General features: G+C 47.9%; 1 protein-coding gene across 1 annotated transcript in view; it reads right to left on the bottom strand.

Moving 5' to 3' along the window:
* Positions 1–14,082: 14,082 nt before the first annotated feature.
* Positions 14,083–18,515, bottom strand: part of C5H9orf152 (chromosome 5 C9orf152 homolog) — a 74,343-nt gene continuing 69,910 nt past the window's right edge. The window contains exon 2 of the mRNA XM_063921842.1: positions 14,083–15,069. Within this exon, the coding sequence (XP_063777912.1) occupies positions 14,525–15,069 (545 nt within the window). The 3' untranslated portion in view covers positions 14,083–14,524. The remainder of the gene's footprint in view (positions 15,070–18,515) is intronic.

The raw sequence follows: 18,515 nt of genomic DNA, 5'->3' as shown, positions 1-18,515 counted from the left end.
TTTCAGATACTTCATCCGATGAAAATGGCACATATACTGACCCATCAGACACTGATGCAGATGCTTCTGATGGGGAATCTATAACACAGGTGGATGTTCCTGACCTCTTGGAGGCTATCAAACTGATTCTTCAGATTGATGATGAACCTGAACCTTCAGATACGTCTAAGAAACCTGATAAGTTCAAACGTCAGAAGGTTACTAAATTAGTTTTGCCACATTCTGACCATTTAGTTGACATACGTCAGGAATCCTGGTAGTCTCCATGAAAGTTATTCTCCCTGTCTATAAAAGATGCTAGCTCGTTTTCCCCTCGATGCAGAGTTAAGTAAAATTTGGGAAACACCGCCGCCGGTGGACTCACATGTCGCATGTCTGGTGGTGTCTTCTATTCTGCCTGTCACTACCGTCACCTCTCTGAAGGAACCGACGGATAAGCATGTGGAAGGTTGCTTGAAGTCGATTTACACTCTTATGGGGTGCTGTACATAGACCTACTATAGCGGCTTCTTGGGCTGCAAAAGCTAATGAAGTCTGGGTTCAAGAAGTTGAAGCGGAACTACCTCTGAATTTTTCTGATAATGCCAGACAGTGTCTTTCATATATTACCGCAGCCTCTCATTACATTCAGGAGGCGGCCTCTGATGCCGGTGTGCTGGTGGCCAAAGCATCTACTACGTCCATTCTGGCTCGCCAGATTCTGTGGTTGCGGTCCTGGTCTGTGGATCTGGATTCTAAAAAGACATTGGAGGTGATCCCTTTTAAGGGAAACATCCTTTTTGGGGAAGATCTGAACAAGATTGTTGCTGACTTAGCGTCTGCTAAAACTGCATGTCTGCCGAGTACTAATCCTTCGGCTCCGAAGGCTAAGAGTACCACCTTTCGTTCCTTTCAACCTCCAAGTAAAGCAAAGAGTCAGGCGTACCCTAAACAGGCTCGCACTTCCAAAACGTCTAAGCTCAAACCTAAACGTTCCTGGGCTGCCCATCAGCCTGCTTCCAAACCAGACAAGCCTGCTTCATGACGGGGCGGGCCTTCCCCTGGGGGACCCCAGTGTGGGAGGCCGACTTCTGCGGTTCGCCCAGGTATGGTTACAGACCACTTCAGACGCCTGGGTGAGGGTAGTCGTCACTCACGGATATGCCATCTCTTTCAAGAAATGTCCCCCTCACCAGTTTTGCTTGACAAATATCCCTTCGGATCCATTGAAAGCAAGAACTCTACATTTGGTGGTACAATCCCTCCTGTACACAGGAGTGATAGTGCTGGTGCCTCTGGCTGGGGTCACTATTCAATGCTTTCCTAGTTCCGAAACCGAATGGATCCTCCTAGCCCATTCTCAACCTCAAGTCTTTGAACAAATTTGTGAAGGTATCCAAATTCCGTATGGAAACTCTTCACTCTATTGTTCTGGGTTTGGAACCCAAGGACTATATGCTATCCCTGGACATACAGGATGCTTACCTGCATATACCTATTGCCATGTCGCCTCAACAATATCTGCGGTTTGCTATTGGCAACCTACATTATCAATTCTAGTCCTTGCCTTTTCTACTGACCACGGCTCCGTGAATCTTCGCCAAGGTCATGGCGGTCATGACGGCCCGTCAGGGTATCAGGATCCTGCTGGACGACTTGTTGATCCTGGCAAACTCTCCAGAGGTTCTCTTCCAATATCTGGAACTGACGGTCCAATTCCTGCAAGCCCACAGGTGGCTCATCAACTGGAAGAAGTCCTCAGTGGTCCCTGCTCAGAGCATGGTGCACCTGGTGGTGTTACTGGACACACACAACCAACGGTTGTTCTTGTCTCCGGAGAAGGTCCTGGAACTTCCTCTCTCACCCACGTGTATCGATACACTCGGCGATGCAAGTACTAGCCTCATGGTGTCGACTTTCGACATGGTAGAGTACGCTCAATTTCATTCTCGCCCTCTGCAGCGGTTAATCAACTCCTAGTGGATAAGTGGGGCCTACCAGATGTAAACTTGATGGCGTCTCGACACAATCACAAGGTTCCAGTCTTCGGAGCAAGACAAGGGGATCCTCAAGCAGCGTTCGTAGACGCGCTGGCAATTCCATGGAACTTTCGGCTGCCATATGTGTTCCCTCTGGTGTCACTCCTGCCAAGGGTAATAAGGAAGTTCAAACAAGAAGGAGGAATACTACTTCTAATCGCTCCAGCGTGGCCCAGACGGCATTGGTTCTCAGACCTGCAGGGTCTCTCGATAGAGCTTACTCTTCTACATCCGCAACGCCCAGAATTCCTCATTCAGGGCCCTTGTGTTTACCAGGATCTGGCCCGACTGGCTTTGACGGTGTGACTCTTGAGCCTTCAGTCCTGGGGGGCCAAAGGATTTTCTGAGGCGGTCATTCAAACTATGTTGAAAGCCCGTAAACCGGCTTCAGCTCGGATTTATTATAGGGTCTGGAAATCTTATTTCACCTGGTGTGCGGCTAAGAATTATGATGCATACAAGTTCAGTACTGCAAAACTTTTGGCTTTTCTGCAACAGGGCCTGGACTTAGGCCTTCGTCTTGCCTCCCTCAAGGTTCATATTTCAGCCTTGTCGGTATGGTTTCAGAGAAAAATTGTGTCGCTACCTGACATTCATACCAGGGCCGGTGCTAGGGTGTTCGGCGCCCCCCTGCAAACTATAAATATGCGCCCTCCCGTACTTTACAAAGGGACAACGCCGCTAAATAAAAGGATGTGGTCCAGGGCTGTTTCTAGCCAATTTGGCTCCCAGTGCGAGATTTCAAAGTCCCCATTTTACACATTACGCAGGCGAGAGTCCTCATTTTACACAGTACGGCAGGCAAGAGTCCCCATTTTACACATTACGCAGGCGAGAGTCCCCATTTTACACATTACGGCAGGCAAGAGTTCCGATTTTACACATTACGCAGGCAAGAGTCCCCATTTTACACATTACGCAGGCAAGACTCCCCATTTTACTCAGTACGGCAGGCAAGTGACCCCATTTTTCACATTACGCAGGCGAGAGTCTCCATATTACACAGTACGGCAGGCAAGAGTCCCCATTTTACACATTACGCAGGCGAGAGTCCCCATTTTACACAGTACGGCAGGCGAGAGTCCCCATTTTACACATTACGCAGGCAAGAGTCTCCATTTTGCACAGTACAGCAGGTAAGTGTCCCCATTTTACACAGTACAGCAGGCAAGTGTCCCCATTTTATACAGTACGGCAGGCAGGTGTCCCCATTTTATACAGTACGGCAGGCAAGTGTCAAGTTGGGGGGAGGAAGGGAGAGGGAGGGGGGGAGAGAGAGAGACTACTTACATTTGAAGAGGCTCTTCCCGCTCCTCTGTGGTACTGCAGTCTTCTGGTTCCGTGTAGCCCCGCCCCCTTTTCGTCCGTGAAGCACCGCCCCCTTTTCGACTGTGAAGCTCCGCCCCCCCTTCATCCGATCAGTTAGGTCAGGATGTACTCAGCTGCCTTCACTGCGCTCCCTTTGACATTCTCCATGGTAACAGTTCTCCTCCCCCAGCCGGCGCTGCCATACGCTCCCTGTTATTTTCTCCCCTGGCTTCCCCACGCTGGTATTACACTTGCTCCGCCGCGGCAACTCAGGTCTCAGCATCGCTAATGCCGCGCTCCCCCTTTGCTATTTTCTTGTGCATGCGCACATGCCACAGCTCGGGATGTCTGAGTGGGCGCGGCGGAAAAGAGGAGGAGCAAGTGTAATTCCAGCGAGGGGAGGCCCGGGGAGAAAACAATGGGTAGCGTATGGCAGCGCCGCCTGGGGGAGGAGAACTGTTACCGTAGAGAATGTCAAAGGGAGAGGAGAGGAGGCTTTAATCTGCCGGCGCCGCTGCCTGTCATACAGTGACAGGCACAGCAGCCAGCAGCAGGGGGGACAGGACGGCGCAGCAGCGGGAATGCAGTGCACTGCATCCCTTTGCTGAGCGGGTAGCGCCGGGCCTGGTTCATACTTTCACTCAGGGGGGTATATTTACTAAGGTCCCGATTTTGACCGAGATGCCGTTTTTTCTTCAAAGTGTCATCTCGGTAATTTACTAAGCAAAAATCACGGCAGTGATGAGGGCATTCGTAATATTTTGGAAGTCCTAGGAAAAAATCACGAATCAATACACCATCGGTCAAATACGCCTGCAAATTGCTAGAAATCGGGAATTTACTAAAAAGTGCAAAACACAAACACTGCCGACAATAGCCAAACACTGCCGTGATAAAATACAAATCGTGAAAAAGTGCTAAAAAAAAACAGACCTGCTTTTTTATCCCGTGTTTGTATAGGCATGCACGGATCCATGAGATCCGTGCATGTTTTTCAGTGGGAAGGGGGGGGAAATGTTATAAATTTTCTGGAAAAAAATTGCGTGGGGCCCCCCCTCCTAAGGCAAACCAGCCTCGGGCTCTTTGAGCCGATCCTGGTTGCAGAAATATGGGGAAAAAATGGACAGGGGTTCCCCCATATTTAAGCAACCAGCATCGGGCTCTGCGCCTGGTCCTGGTTCCAAAAATACGGGGGACAAAAAGAGTAGGGGTCCCCCGTATTTTTGAAACCAGCACCGGGCTCCACTAGCTGGACAGATAATGCCACAGCCGGGGGACACTTTTATACAGTGCCTTGCGTCCATATACACATACTTACCTTATGTTCCCACGCAGGTCGGTCCTCTTCTCCAGTAGAATCCATGGTGTACCTGTAGAAAAAATTATACTCACATAATCCAGTGTTTTCGGCTCCTCTGTAACTCCTTTTGTAATCCACGTACTTGAAAAAATAAAAAAACGAATACCCGACCACGAACTGAAAGGGGACCCATGTTTTCACATGGGCCCCCTTTCCCCGAATGCCAGAAACCCCCTCTGACTAATGTCTAAGTGGGTTTCTTCAGCCAATCAGGGAGCGCCACGTTGTAGCACCCTCCTGATCGGCTGTGTGCTCCTGTACTGTATGACAGGCGGCACACGGCAGTGTTACAATGTAGCGCCTATGCGCTCCATTGTAACCAATGGTGGGAACTTTCAGGTCAGCGGTTGACCGAAAGTGACCTCACCGCTGACCTGAAAGTTCCCACCATTGGTAACAATGGAGCGCATAGGCGCTACATTGTAACACTGCCGTGTGCCGCCTGTCAGACAGTACAGGAGCACACAGCCGATCAGGAGGGTGCTACAACGTGGCGCTCCCTGATTGGCTGAGGAAACCCACTTAGACATCAGTCAGAGTGGGTTTCTGGCATTCGGGGAAAGGGGGCCCATGTGAAAACATGGGTCCCCTTTCAGTTCGTGGTCGGGTATTCGTTTTTTTATTTTTTCAAGTACGTGGATTACAAAAGGAGTTACAGAGGAGCCTTCAACCATGGATTATGTGAGTATAATTTTTTCTACAGGTACACCATGGATTCTACTGGAGAAGAGGACCGACCTGCGTGGGAACATAAGGTAAGTATGTGTATATGGAGGTGTGGATGGATGTATTAAAGTTATACTGTCAAGGTGTGTGTGTAATGTCTTTATTGTGGTATTTTTTTAGTAGTAGTACTACAGGTACCAGCGGGCCCATTTTTCCCCCGCATGCTGGTACTTGTGGTTCTCCAAGTACCAGCTTGCGGGGGAGGCTTGCTGGGCCTTATAGTACTGCTACTAAAAACAATATCAAACACTTATCACAAAGGCTATCAGCCCCCCATCCGCAGCCCATTGGATGGGGGGGACAGCCTCGGGCTTCACCCCTGGCCCTTGGGTGGCTGGGGGGGGACCCCTTGATTGAAGGGGTCCCCACTCCCCCAGGGTACCCCGGCCAGGGGTGACTAGTTGGATATTTGATGCCACGGCCGCAAGGCACTGTATAAAAGTGACCCCCGGCTGTGGCATTATCTGTCCAGCTAGTGGAGCCCGGTGCTGGTTTCAAAAATACGGGGGACCCCTACTCTTTTTGTCCCCCGTATTTTTGGAACAAGGACCAGGCGCAGAGCCCGATGCTGGTTGCTTGAATATGGGGGAACCCCTGTCCATTTTTTCCCCATATTTCTGCAACCAGGATCGGCTCAAAGAGCCCGAGGCTGGTTTGGCTTTGGAGGGGGGACCCCACGCAATTTTTTTTTTACATTTAAACTTTATTTATTTTTTTAACAAAGTGCACAATGAAGCCCAGCACGGATCTCTCAGATCCGGCCGAGATTCATTGTATTAAAGTCGGCAGTGTTTCACAAGTCACTCACGTAAAACACTGCCTAAAAAAACGAATGACATCGACATCGGAAAACCCGAAAATGCAGAATACGGCAGCTTAGTAAATTAGTCGTAATCAATTCAAAAAGTTGCATATTTACACTTTCGATGTCATTCGTGATTGAACTTTGACCTCAAACGGGAAAACACGAATCTTAGTAAATTTACCCCAGGGTGTTTTACAGATTCAACCTCCCTATGTCCTCCAGTGGCTCCTGTCGGTTGTTCTGGATGCCCTACAAAAGTCTCCATTTAAACCTCTTGAGTCTGTGGACCTTAAATGGCTTACACTTAAAGTCTTGTTTTTTTCTGGCTATTGCCTCTGCTAGAAGGGTTTCAGACTTGGGTGCCTTATCCTGTCAGTCACCCTTTCTGATTTTTCACAGTGACCGTGCAGTTCTTAGAACTCGCCCTGGTTATCTGCCTAAGGTGGTGATGTCTTTCAACATTAACCAAAAGATTGAGGTTCCGGCCTTTATCTCTCCCGGGTTGTCCTCCAAAGAATGGTCTTTGGATGTGGTACGGGCTCTCCGTATATATGTGAAGAGAACCGCCTCTCTTAGGAGATCTGATTCTCTCTTTGTCCTTTTTGGTTTTCACAAACGTGGCTGGCCTGCGAATAAGCAAACCTTGGCCAGATGGATTAGAATGGTGATTGCACAAGCTTATGCGCAGGCTAGACTTCCAGCTCCTGCTACTATCAAGGCCCATTCTACTCGGTCTGTTGGACTTTCTTGGGCGGCACGCCATGGCGCGTTCCTAGAACAATTGTGCAAGGCGGCTTCGTGGTCCTTAGTGAACACGTTAATTAGGTACTATGCCTTTGATACTTCCGCCTCCCAGGATGCTTCCTTTGGACGCCGGGTTCTTGTGCCCGCTACAGTGCATCCCCTCCTTTGAGGAACTGCTTTAGGACATCCCCGATGTTATTCCCTGTGGAATACCAGTGTACCCCACTGCAGAAAAGGAGATTTATGGTAAGACTTACCATTGTTAAACCTCTTTCTGCGAGGTACACTGGATTCCACAGGGCGCCCACACTGACGCAGTTAGCTTTGTTGGGTTTTCATGGCATTAGCCGCTGGTATCTTCTCCTGTTGTGAGAATGTGGTTCTCTGTGGCTACTAACTACGATCGTCTCTTTTACCTGCTACTGCATTGGACTGGTTAACGAAACTGAGCTCCAGTGCCTGGAGGTGAGGATATAGAGGAGACGGTGCAGTGCATCCTCGGAACAGTCAAAGCTTTAGCCTGTTAGTGCCTCGGATCAAGATTTAACTTTACACCCTGATGTTATTCCCTGTGGAATCCAGTGTACCTCGCAGAAAGAGATTTAACAATGGTAAGTCTTACCATAAATCTCCTTTTTTTTGTTTTCTTGCGGCCCACACAAACTTAAGGGCCCTACACAATTGGTGATCCGCCGCCGAGCTGCTCGACGGCAGAGACGGCCGGCGGGCGACCCGGCGGCGGGTGGGAGCAGTGACGAGGGAGTGAAGTTTCTTCACTCCCCCCGTCACCCGGCTCCACAGCAATGCAGGCAAATATGGACGATCTCGTCCATATTGGCCTGCATGCATAGAAGACGGGGCACCAGCGAAGAACGAGCGTGGGGCCGCGCATCGCTCATCGCTGGTGCCTCCACACTCAAAGATATGGACGGTATCTCGTTCATTAATGAACGAGATCGTTCATATCTTTGAGTGATATCGCCCAGTGTGTAGGGCCTATTAGACGTTGATTATTCGGCCCAGTTGGGATTCTGAGTTTGCTATACCTGCTCTAATGAGGTTGATCCTGCCATCAAGATGCCAGATCAGCATCCAATTTGGTGACATACAGTACATGGGGGCAGATGTATTAACCTGGAGAAGGCATAAGTGATAAGTGCAAGGTGATAAACGCACCAGCCAATCAGCTCCAATATGTAAATTAACAGTTAGTAGCTGATTGGCTTGTGCGTTTATCATCTTGCATATATCACTGGTTTATCACTTCCTTATGCTGTCTCCAGGCTTAATACATCTGCCCCATGGTTAGCAAACCTGACAAGATTCATCTGCATGTTGTATGTGCCAGTCAGCCAGACCACTTCTGGGGCAGGTCATGACCATCTGTGGGTTACCATTGATAGCATGAAACTGTTGATAGTGATGTCCATTCCTGCAGAAGAAAATGTCAGGCAGTGGATCAATTAGTGAAGGGAGCAGGGCTTAGTGGGTCCCTGATGTCAAGGGGAAAAAAAATGTATTCTCCAAGCCATCGATCATAGAGCAACATCAAAACTCCACCATGGATAACAAAACCATCGATCATTTGTTAACCACTGATGGTCGATTGCCATCCCTTTTCTTATGTATAGTGGTTTATGGGGGTCATTCCGACCTGATTGCACGCTAGGATTTTTCGCTGCGCTGCGATCAGGTCAGAACTGCTGTACAAAGCAGATCGTTGCTGAGCGATGGATTTTATGAAGAATCCATTCGCACAGCCGACCGCAAGGGGATTGACAAGAAGCAGGCGTTTGTGGGTGTCAACTGACCGTTTTCTGGGAGTGTTTGGAAAAACACAGGTGTGTCGAAGTGTTTGCAGGGCGGGTGTCTGACGTGAATTCCAGGCAAGAACAGGCTGAAGTGATCACAGCGTCTGAGCAAGTTCTGAGCTACTCAGAAACTGCAAAAAACTTTTTTGTCCTGCTCGGCTGCACATGTGATCGCACACTTGCAAAACTAAAATATACTCCCCTATAGGCGGCGACTATCTGATTGCAGCGCTACAAAAAAAAGCTAGTGAGCGATCAGCTCTGAATGACCCCCTATGTTAGTGAAGTCACAACATGGGCACATACATAGGCTGATAAAGGTCACTTTTAGATGACCATTATCATCAAAATCCCCATCCAGCTAATATTTTTGTGGTTACACACAATTTAGTTAAAGCCAAATGCAGCTAATCTGTTCAGATTTACTAGACCTTTAAGAAGATAATTGTACTGCACTCTGGGGGTGATTCACACTTGATCGCTGCTATGCGTTTTCGCACAGCGGGCGATTAAGTAATAACTGCATATGCACCGTAATGCGCACGCGCATCGGCCAACAACAATGGGCATCATCGGTCAGCGACAGGATGGTGGGAAAATTCAGTTCGCACGGGCGTTCGCAAGGTGATTGAAAGGAAGAGGCCGTTTGTGGGGGGTAACTGACCGTTTACTGGGAGTGTCCGGAAAAAACGCAGGCGTGTCAAAGCGTTTTCAGGGAGGGTGTCTGACGTCAGCTCCGGCCCCGATCAGCCAGTGCTCATTGCACTGGAGGAGTAAGCCCTGGGCTGCACAGAGACTGCACACACTGAGTGAGCTGCGAACAGATTTGAAGCTGCGCGCATGCGATCGCACAGTTGCACGGGCGAATTTCCATTCTCCCTATGCGATCGCAGGACAGCAATATTAGCAGCACAACGATCAGTTCTGGATCATCTCCTATAAGTGCACACTAGATGAAGTTTAATCAAGAGCATTGTTTATAAGTGCCATGTGATCAGACAACGTGCACTGTCCTGCACCGATAGGGTTATATGCTGTTATCTCACATTCATGAAAAGCAATGTTAATTTGTATTTACAAATATATCTTTATTACAGACATGTTGTGTACAGTAGAATGAGCAGAAAAACAAGATACACAAGGCTACTTCAATTTCCTTTTTAACTAACTGTCACTATAATTTTATTTGTGTTTGTTTAGATTTTATTGATGATTAAACAGGTTTATTACTATACATTACAGTAAGATTACACTGTTGCAATTCTAATATGCATAAGTCATTCACTGTATACTGCTGTCTAAATTATTAAAGTGAACCCGTTGCTTACACGGCAGCTCTCTTATGGGCTCGATGCCCACTGCGGTGTCTCAGTGTTATTACTGCTTCCAGAAATTCTCATGAATGTTGATCTGCCCCCAAGGTGGCAGTCTGTGCTGTGCGTAAGTGACGGATGCACTTGAAATCATGTTTATACTAAAGATTCTCCCTAACTTTATATTCATTACTACCAAATTCATAAATATACATATATATATATATATACACACACACACACAATGGTTGAGTCACATTATTATGGGCACCTCCTATATTTGACGCCGACAGAGCATAGTCCATGAAGTACGTTGTGTGCCATGCACTGGTTTGGGGGTATATTAGGTGTGCAATAGGCCGTCTGTACACACATCACTTGTTGCTGTCATGGGTAAAAGGCGCAGTTTATCCGAGTTGCAAAAAGGGATGATTATCGGCAGTATTTGTGATTCAGCGCAGTTTGCGTGCTACTGTGGTGAAGGTGTATTGTGACTGGACAAATGGCACCATTACGAATAATTAACGGAGCACCACGTGCCATTGATGTGAGAGGTGAATGTCAGCTATGAAGGTGCATGAGGGCCGACAGTCAAGCTACAGTAGAGCAGCTCGCTGTCAAAATGTACCTGTGCCAACCCACCAGCACCTTATTGAGTCACTCCCAGCTGCTGTCCGTGCTGCACACAATGGCAGTGCTGCTGAGAGGTCTGCTGGGCCCTGGTAAAATTTTGGGGACATGGCCTAATCGCCCCCTTAGGGAAAAGTAGAAAAAAGAAAGTCTTTGTAGAGGGTCGTCAGCAGCAGCAAGATGAGAGCTTATGCTGCCACTGTTGCTACCCGGGAGGGGAGGCTGATTCGGGTCCCTCCAGTAGTCCTGGGCCTGGGTAATTTGTACCCGCCATCTCTCCCTCCCCCCCCCCCCCTCCCTTCCCCCACACACTCCTCTTGACGGCCCTGCATGTTACTCTGGCTAATAGCTGGTGGTCATAGTAATGTGACTTGACCGTATATATATATATATATATATATATATATATATAGAAAGTGTGGCTGCTCCGGCACTCCACAGAGTCCTGTGCTGGACTCGTATTGCTCAGGTGCCCTCCCCAACCGGGATCCGGTGGTATGTAGTGGAACAAACGAGGCGGCACTCAGAGGCTGTCACTCCAAAAATATAATTGGTGGAAACAGTGCAAAAAAGGTCACATCAACGTTTCGGGGACCTTCTTCATCCTGAAGAAGGGGACTAGGTCCCCGAAACGTTGATGTGACCTTTTTTGCACTGTTTCCACCAATTATACTTTTGGAGTGACAGCCTCTGAGTGCCGCCTCGTTTGTTCCACTATATATATATATATATATATATATATATACACACACACATACAATGGTGCTCACATGGTAAATGGAAAAAATACAAATGTATTATTTAACTTATAAATTAATGTCATTTTAAATGCACAGTTTTATATTGTATAACTTCAGTGGTACAGTCTTTCCTAGCTTGTTAGCTATATCCTAGCTGTACGGAGGGAGCAGGATTGCAGACAGGACAAGTGGTAGGGCAAAGAAACACATCATCAAGAGTGGACGCTGCCTTTCATTTTCATGGCTCAAGCCAGTAAATATGTTTGAACTTGCAAGAATGAGGATAAGCTTATTGACGGGGTCATACTGAAACAATGCCCATTCTGTGCACAGTGGCTTTGTAAGAAGTGAGATCATGACCACAACCAAATAGGATAAGCTGTGTTAGTGGACAGTCATTCTATTTATAACAAAACTGATGTGCATAGTGTGTTTTTTTTAATGGAGCTCAGTGATCCCAATTTCACGCTCTGCTCAACATTTCTTGAATGCAATAGAGCTTAAACTGGCTGCTACAATATTAGGTCTGTTCAGGTTTATATTGCTTATTGGTTATTTACCAATGCAGAGAACTATGATTCTGCTTAGCGTGCACCTGTCACCTACTTTGGCTCTGTAAAACAGGTGCACTGTACAACAGTTGGAACATTGACAAAATGTTGACACTTGACATATATTCTGCCATAATGAATGTATGATTACGTAGAGTATTTATAAGGCACCACAGAATTCTGCAATGGAATACAGTGGAGAATATAGCATAGCTAGTATATAAACTGTAGACGTCAAAATGTAACGTACACAACAAGCAAAAGCAAAGAACATTTCCAGTAGCTTAGATACAATAAAACCAAGGAAGTAAGCATAACATGTAATGAAGCAAAGGGCCTAATTCAGGGGGTCATTCCAAGTTGTTCGCACGCAAGCTGCTTTTAGCAGCTTTACACACGCTAAGCCGCGCCTACTGGGAGTGAATCTTAGCTTCTTAAAATTGCGAACGAAAGATTCTCTAAATTGCGACCACACACCTCTTAGCAGTTTCTGAGTAGCTCCAGACTTACTCGGCATCTGCGATCAGTTCAGTGCTTGTCGTTCCTGGTTTCACGTCACAAACACACCCAGCGTTCGCCCAGACACTCCTCCGTTTCTCCAGCCACTCCCGCGTTTTTCCCAGAAACGGTAGCGTTTTTTCACACACTCCCATAAAACGGCCAGTTTCCGCCCAGAAACACCCACTTCCTGTCAATCACACTCCGATCACCAGAACGAAGAAAAAACCTCGTAATGCCGTGAGTAAAATTCCTAACTGCATAGCAAATTTACTTGGCGCAGTCGCACTGCGGACATTGCACATGCGCATTAGCGACTAATCGCTCCGTTGCGAGAAAAAAATACAGAGCGAACAACTCGGAATGACCCCCTCAGATCTGATCGCAGCAGCAAATTTGTTAGCTAATGGGCAAAACCATGTGCACTGCAGGGGGGGGGACATTTATAACATGTGCAGAGAGAGTTAAAATTGGGTGGGATGTGTTCAAACTGAAATCTAAATTGCAGTGTAAAAATAAAGCAGCCAGTATTTATTTACCCTGCACAGAAACAATATAACACACCCAAACCTTACGCTCTCTGCACATGTTATATCTGCCCCACATGCAGTCCACATGGTTTTGTCCATTAGCTAACCAATTTGCTGCTGCAATCAAATCTGAATTAGCCCCATAGTCCTAAATATGCAAGAAGCATAGTACAAGGACGTAGAGATGCACAGGTGGGAGCAGGCAGGAACACAGGAGGAGAGGGCCCTACTCCTGGCCGCCTACAGTCTAAGACACAGTATTTACCAATGTAACATAGGTGGTCATTCTGAGTTGATCGCTCGTTATTTTTTTTTTTTCGCAACGGAGCGATTAGTCGCTAATGCGCATGCGCAATGTCCGCAGTGCGACTGCGCCAAGTAAATTTGCTATTAAGTTGGGTATTTTACTTACGGCATTACAAGGTTTTTTCTTCGTTCTGGTGATCGTAGTGTGATTGACAGGAAGTGGGTGTTTCTGGGCGGAAACTGGCCGTTTTATGGGTGTGTGCGAAAAAACGCTGCCGTTTCTGGGAAAAACGCGGGAGTGTCTGAAGAAACGGGGGAGTGTCTGGGTGAACGCTGGGTGTGTTTGTGACGTCAAACCAGGAACGAAACTGACTGAACTGATCGCAGTGGCAGAGTAAGTCTCGAGCTACTCAGAAACTGCTAAGAACTGTCTATTCGCAAATCTGCTAATCTTTCGTTTGCAAATCTACTATGCTAAGAATCACTCCCAGTAGGCGGCGACTCAGCATGTGCAAAGCTGCTAAAAGCAGCTTGCGAGCGAACAACTCGGAATGAAGGCCATAGTTCCTGAAATGTAAGTACAGTGGCCCTCATTCCGAGTTGATCGGTCGCAAGGCGATTTTAGCAGAGTTACACACGCTAAGCCGCCGCCTACTGGGAGTGAATCTTAGCTTCTTAAAATTGCGACCGATGTATTCGCAATATTGCGATTACTAACTACTTAGCAGTTTCAGAGTAGCTCCAGACTTACTCTGCCTGTGCGATCATTTCAGTGCTTGTCGTTCCTGGTTGACGTCACAAACACACCCAGCGTTCGCCCAGGCACTCCCACCGTTTCTCCGGCCACTCCTGCGTTTTTTCCGGAAACGGTAGCGTTTTCAGCCACACGCCCCTGAAACGCCGTGTTTCCGCCCAGTAACACCCATTTCCTGTCAATCACATTACGATCGCTGGAGCGAAGAAAAAGCCGTGAGTAAAAATACTTTCATCATAGTAAAGTTACTTGGCGCAGTCGCAGTGCGAACATTGCGCATGCGTACTAAGCGGATTTTCACTGCGATGCGATGAAAAATACCGAGCGAACAACTCGGAATGAGGGCCAGTGTTTTTATTTCTCTTCAACAAAGATATCATTGTTCAGTCCAAGGTGAATTATTCACAGTGGAAAAGTAAGGTGCAAGCTCATATGAAACAAGGTCACATGAAGGTCACATTTCGTTTGAAAGGATTTCCCGATAATAATGTTAATGTGTTACATATAAACCTAGTTTTCTGGCTGTTTCTGATATCCGTGGATTTTTCTTTTGAGGGAATGGATAGTAAAACACTTTCTCTGTGGGGGAAGTGGGCTTGGAGGAGGGAAACTGGTAATGGCTCCATAATGCAGGAGCTGATTGCTTCAGAGAAGATTTCCTGTATGTACTGCTGACAGAGTTGTTACCCTCAGTCCCTTCGCTTGGTCCCATGTCTCCTGTACTGTGTTCCGGCTCTTTAGTTGGCTGGCTTCCAGAACTGAGCAGCCGGTCAAACAATAAACTTTTGTCAATTACCTTCTCCTGTTCTCCTGTCCCTTTTTTAAGAGCGCGCTGACAATCCAACTGCACCATGCGGTGGATGTTCAGGTGTGCGTGCCATGTGCCATTCCTCTCCTTTAGGTAGCTCTTATCCAGCAATTCCAGAGTGACCTCTTTTACAGGGGTCTGCTCTTTAAATGCCTTTATTTTCTTGACTTTCTTGTTGACTGGAACTGTGTTCACAAATGGTTCTCCTGAAATGAATTCATTTTCACCTGTAAATAAAACATACATTACTTGTTTTGGATTTTGTTTTGAGGTTTTTGTGGTAAACAAAATTATTTCTGAATAAGAAGTTTAATTTTTAATGTGTTCCATTCACACGCGGGAGGCGACTCAATGCTAACAACAGTTATAAGCAACCAAATACAGTACCTCAAGATGGCACTTCACAGTAGACGTTACATATGGAGAATGTCTGCGTAAGGTGCATACACACTAGGAGATTTTCATATTTTCATTTAAAAAAGATTTTGACAAAGTCTCTGAAAGATATATCATCCACAAAAGTAGTGCATACACACTGAGCTATTTTCCCAAAGAGCAAGAGTTTTTCAGGAGGCAAAAGACTTCGCTGAAAATCTTTCATTAGAAAGCCTATTTACATAAAGGCCTGTGCAAGCCATGTATATATTAAGATGCATACACACTGGGCATTTTTGCCCAGCGTGTATGCACAGCAATGATGTGAACATCGCTGGCAGGAAAACCGCTTAGTGCATACACACTGAGCAATTTTCCCTGTGCCCAGCGATGTTCACGGCGGGTAAACCACTTTCCACAGTAGGAGACTGAAAAGTGCTTCACTCGGCTGCAGAGGCGTCACTAGGGTTGGTGTCACCCGGTGTGGTAACTCATGGTGTCACCCTCCATGGACCTCCTCCCTTATCACACCATAAGGAATCCTGGCGGGGGGAGGTGATGGGGCTGCGACGCACCATTTGAGGGGCGTGGTCCGGACAACACAGGCGTTTCTGGACCATTTGTCGGGCAGGCCACAGCGGTTGCATGACGGCACACGCAGCAGCTGTGACCCAAAAGATGGTGGCCCGGCGACTGCCTTCACAGCTAGGCTGCAGAAGCAGAGGGCTACCCTTAAAATGCGAGCGCATCTCTGTATAGCAATGCACTCGTGTCTCAGCGGGGGGCGGACCCAGCATGTGGGGCGGCCTTGCCCTGTGCTGGGCGCCCCCCCCCCCATTCTAGAGAAAGCAGTTGTAGTTTTGATACTTTTAGGGGGAGATTCGAATGTTTGAAAAGTCAGTTGGGTGTCTGTTTTTTCCTGTCTATTAGATAGGAAAAAACAGACTCCCAACTGACTTTTCAAACAATTGAATAGCCCCCTTAGCATACTAAACCGCAGCTCATCTGGTGAAATTTGGGGATATGGGGTATCATGTGGTGAAATGGGGTATCATGTGGGGATATGGGGTATCATGTGGTGTCTTGGTGGTGACATGGGGTATCATGTGGTGTCTTGGTGGTGACATGGGGTATCATGTGGTGTCTTGGTGGTGACATGGGGTATCATGTGGTGTTTTAGAGCTGACATGGGGTATCATGTGGTATCTTAGAGGTGACATGGGGTATCATGTGGTGTCTTGGTGGTGACATGGGGTATCATGTGGTGTTTTAGAGCTGACATGGGGTATCATGTGGTGTCTTAGAGGTGACATGGGGTATCATGTGGTGTCTTGGTGGTGACATGGGGTATCATGTGGTGTCTTGGTGGTGACATGGGGTATCATGTGGTGTTTTAGAGCTGACATGGGGTATCATGTGGTGTCTTAGAGGTGACATGGGGTATCATGTGGTGTCTTAAAGGTGACATGGGGTATCATGTGGTGTCTTAGAGGTGGCATGGGATTTACTTGGTGGTGGCACTGATAAACCAATTTCCCCTAAACAGCAACCGCAAACATATCACTGTCCAAGAACCCATTACTGAAGCCCCCCCCCCCGTTTCCTTGCATCCATTACCCCATCTCTCCCCAATTCATTATCAACCCCTCCTCCCAACACCCATTAGCACATTAATCCACCCACACTATCAGCTCACATAAAGCTCCCCTCACACAGCACCACCCATACTACGCTCAAACAGGACCCATACTACGCTCACACAGCAGCACCCATACTACGTCACACAGCACTCGTACTACACTCAAACTGCACCCATACTACGCTCACACAGCAGCACCCATACTATGTCACACAGCACCCAACCTATGCTCGAACTGCACCCATACTACGCTCACACAGCAGCACCCATACTACGTTCACACAGCAGCACCCATACTACGTCACACAGCAGCACCCATACTACGTCACACAGCACTCATACTATGCTCACACAGCAGCACCCATACTACGCTCACACAGCGGCACCCATACTACGCTCACACAACACCCATACTACACAGCACCCATACTACTCTCACACAGCACCCATACTATGCTCACAAAGCACTCATACTACACTCAAACTGCACCCATACTACGCTCACACAGCACCCATACTACGCTCACACAGCGCCCATACTAAGCTCACACAGCACCCATACTACACGGCACCCATACCACTCTCACACAGCACCCATACTACTCTCACACAGCACCCATGTGTGTGTCACTGTCAGGCTCAGTCAGGACCCGAGTGGACTCTGGAAGAGAGGGGAGGGGAGGGCAGACCACTGCCTGCACGGCTCTGTGGCTGCTGCCTGCTGATCTCACTGACAGGTGAGAATGTCGGGCTTTAGGAGGCGGGCCTGGGAGGAGGGGGTGTGGCCATAGCCGTGGACCAGACTTTGTCATGTCAGGGGATGGGGGTGCGTGCGTGTGAGTGTGCGGCTCACTTTGGTGTCACCCTATTGAAGGGTGACACCCGGGTGCGGGCCGCACCCCCCGCACCCACCTCATGACGCCACTGCTCAGCTGTTCAAACAGCCCAGCGGACGGCGGCAGCCAGCAATGATGCGGGAGCGCGCATCAGCGTTCATCATCCGGCCATAAACACTGGCCGAGTTTGAACTCAAAGTAGTTCAAAACGCCAAAAGTGAGCTCAAAATCGGCTAGTGTGTATGGGCCTTTTTACTGGGGGACAGTCACATTCAACATTGGTGGCAGTGGATGCTGGCTACTCACTTTGTACATGACTTTTGTTTTTCCCCCTGTGCTGCTGCGTTGTGCTCTGTGGGGTTGAGACACAAAATGGGGCTTGGGGACGGAGCAGGGTGGGGCCGCAGTGCTGAAAAGTATGCGTCTTTCATCCATCATCGCTCGCGCTGTACACATTGAGCAATGATGGATGAAAAATTAGCGATTTTCGCAACACATACTAGAAAATGAGACGACGGACCACCTCGCTGGCGATGATGCGGGAGCGCACATCATTGCTCATCTTCGTTGCTGGAGCATACACACTAGGCGACTTTGAGCTCAAAACGGGCAAAATGTGTATGGGCCTTAAGCATGGTGGCATCTGATTGGATTCCCCCTCACCTATCAGAGAGTAGTTTGAATGGGAAGGAGCCAGGAGAATTTAGGTAGTACGTGCCTCTTGAATGATGCCTCACTTGTTATGAACAGGGTCCACATTGTAAATAGGGGGGAAATAGGCCATGAATGATTGTTGACTCCTGCGCCAAGATTCACTTGAAAA

Source organism: Pseudophryne corroboree, chromosome 5 (genome assembly GCF_028390025.1).
Source record: "Pseudophryne corroboree isolate aPseCor3 chromosome 5, aPseCor3.hap2, whole genome shotgun sequence".
NCBI classification, from domain to species: Eukaryota; Metazoa; Chordata; class Amphibia; order Anura; family Myobatrachidae; genus Pseudophryne; species Pseudophryne corroboree.
Note: the sequence above shows the minus strand (reverse complement) of the source record. Positions and strands in the feature narration are given on the sequence as shown.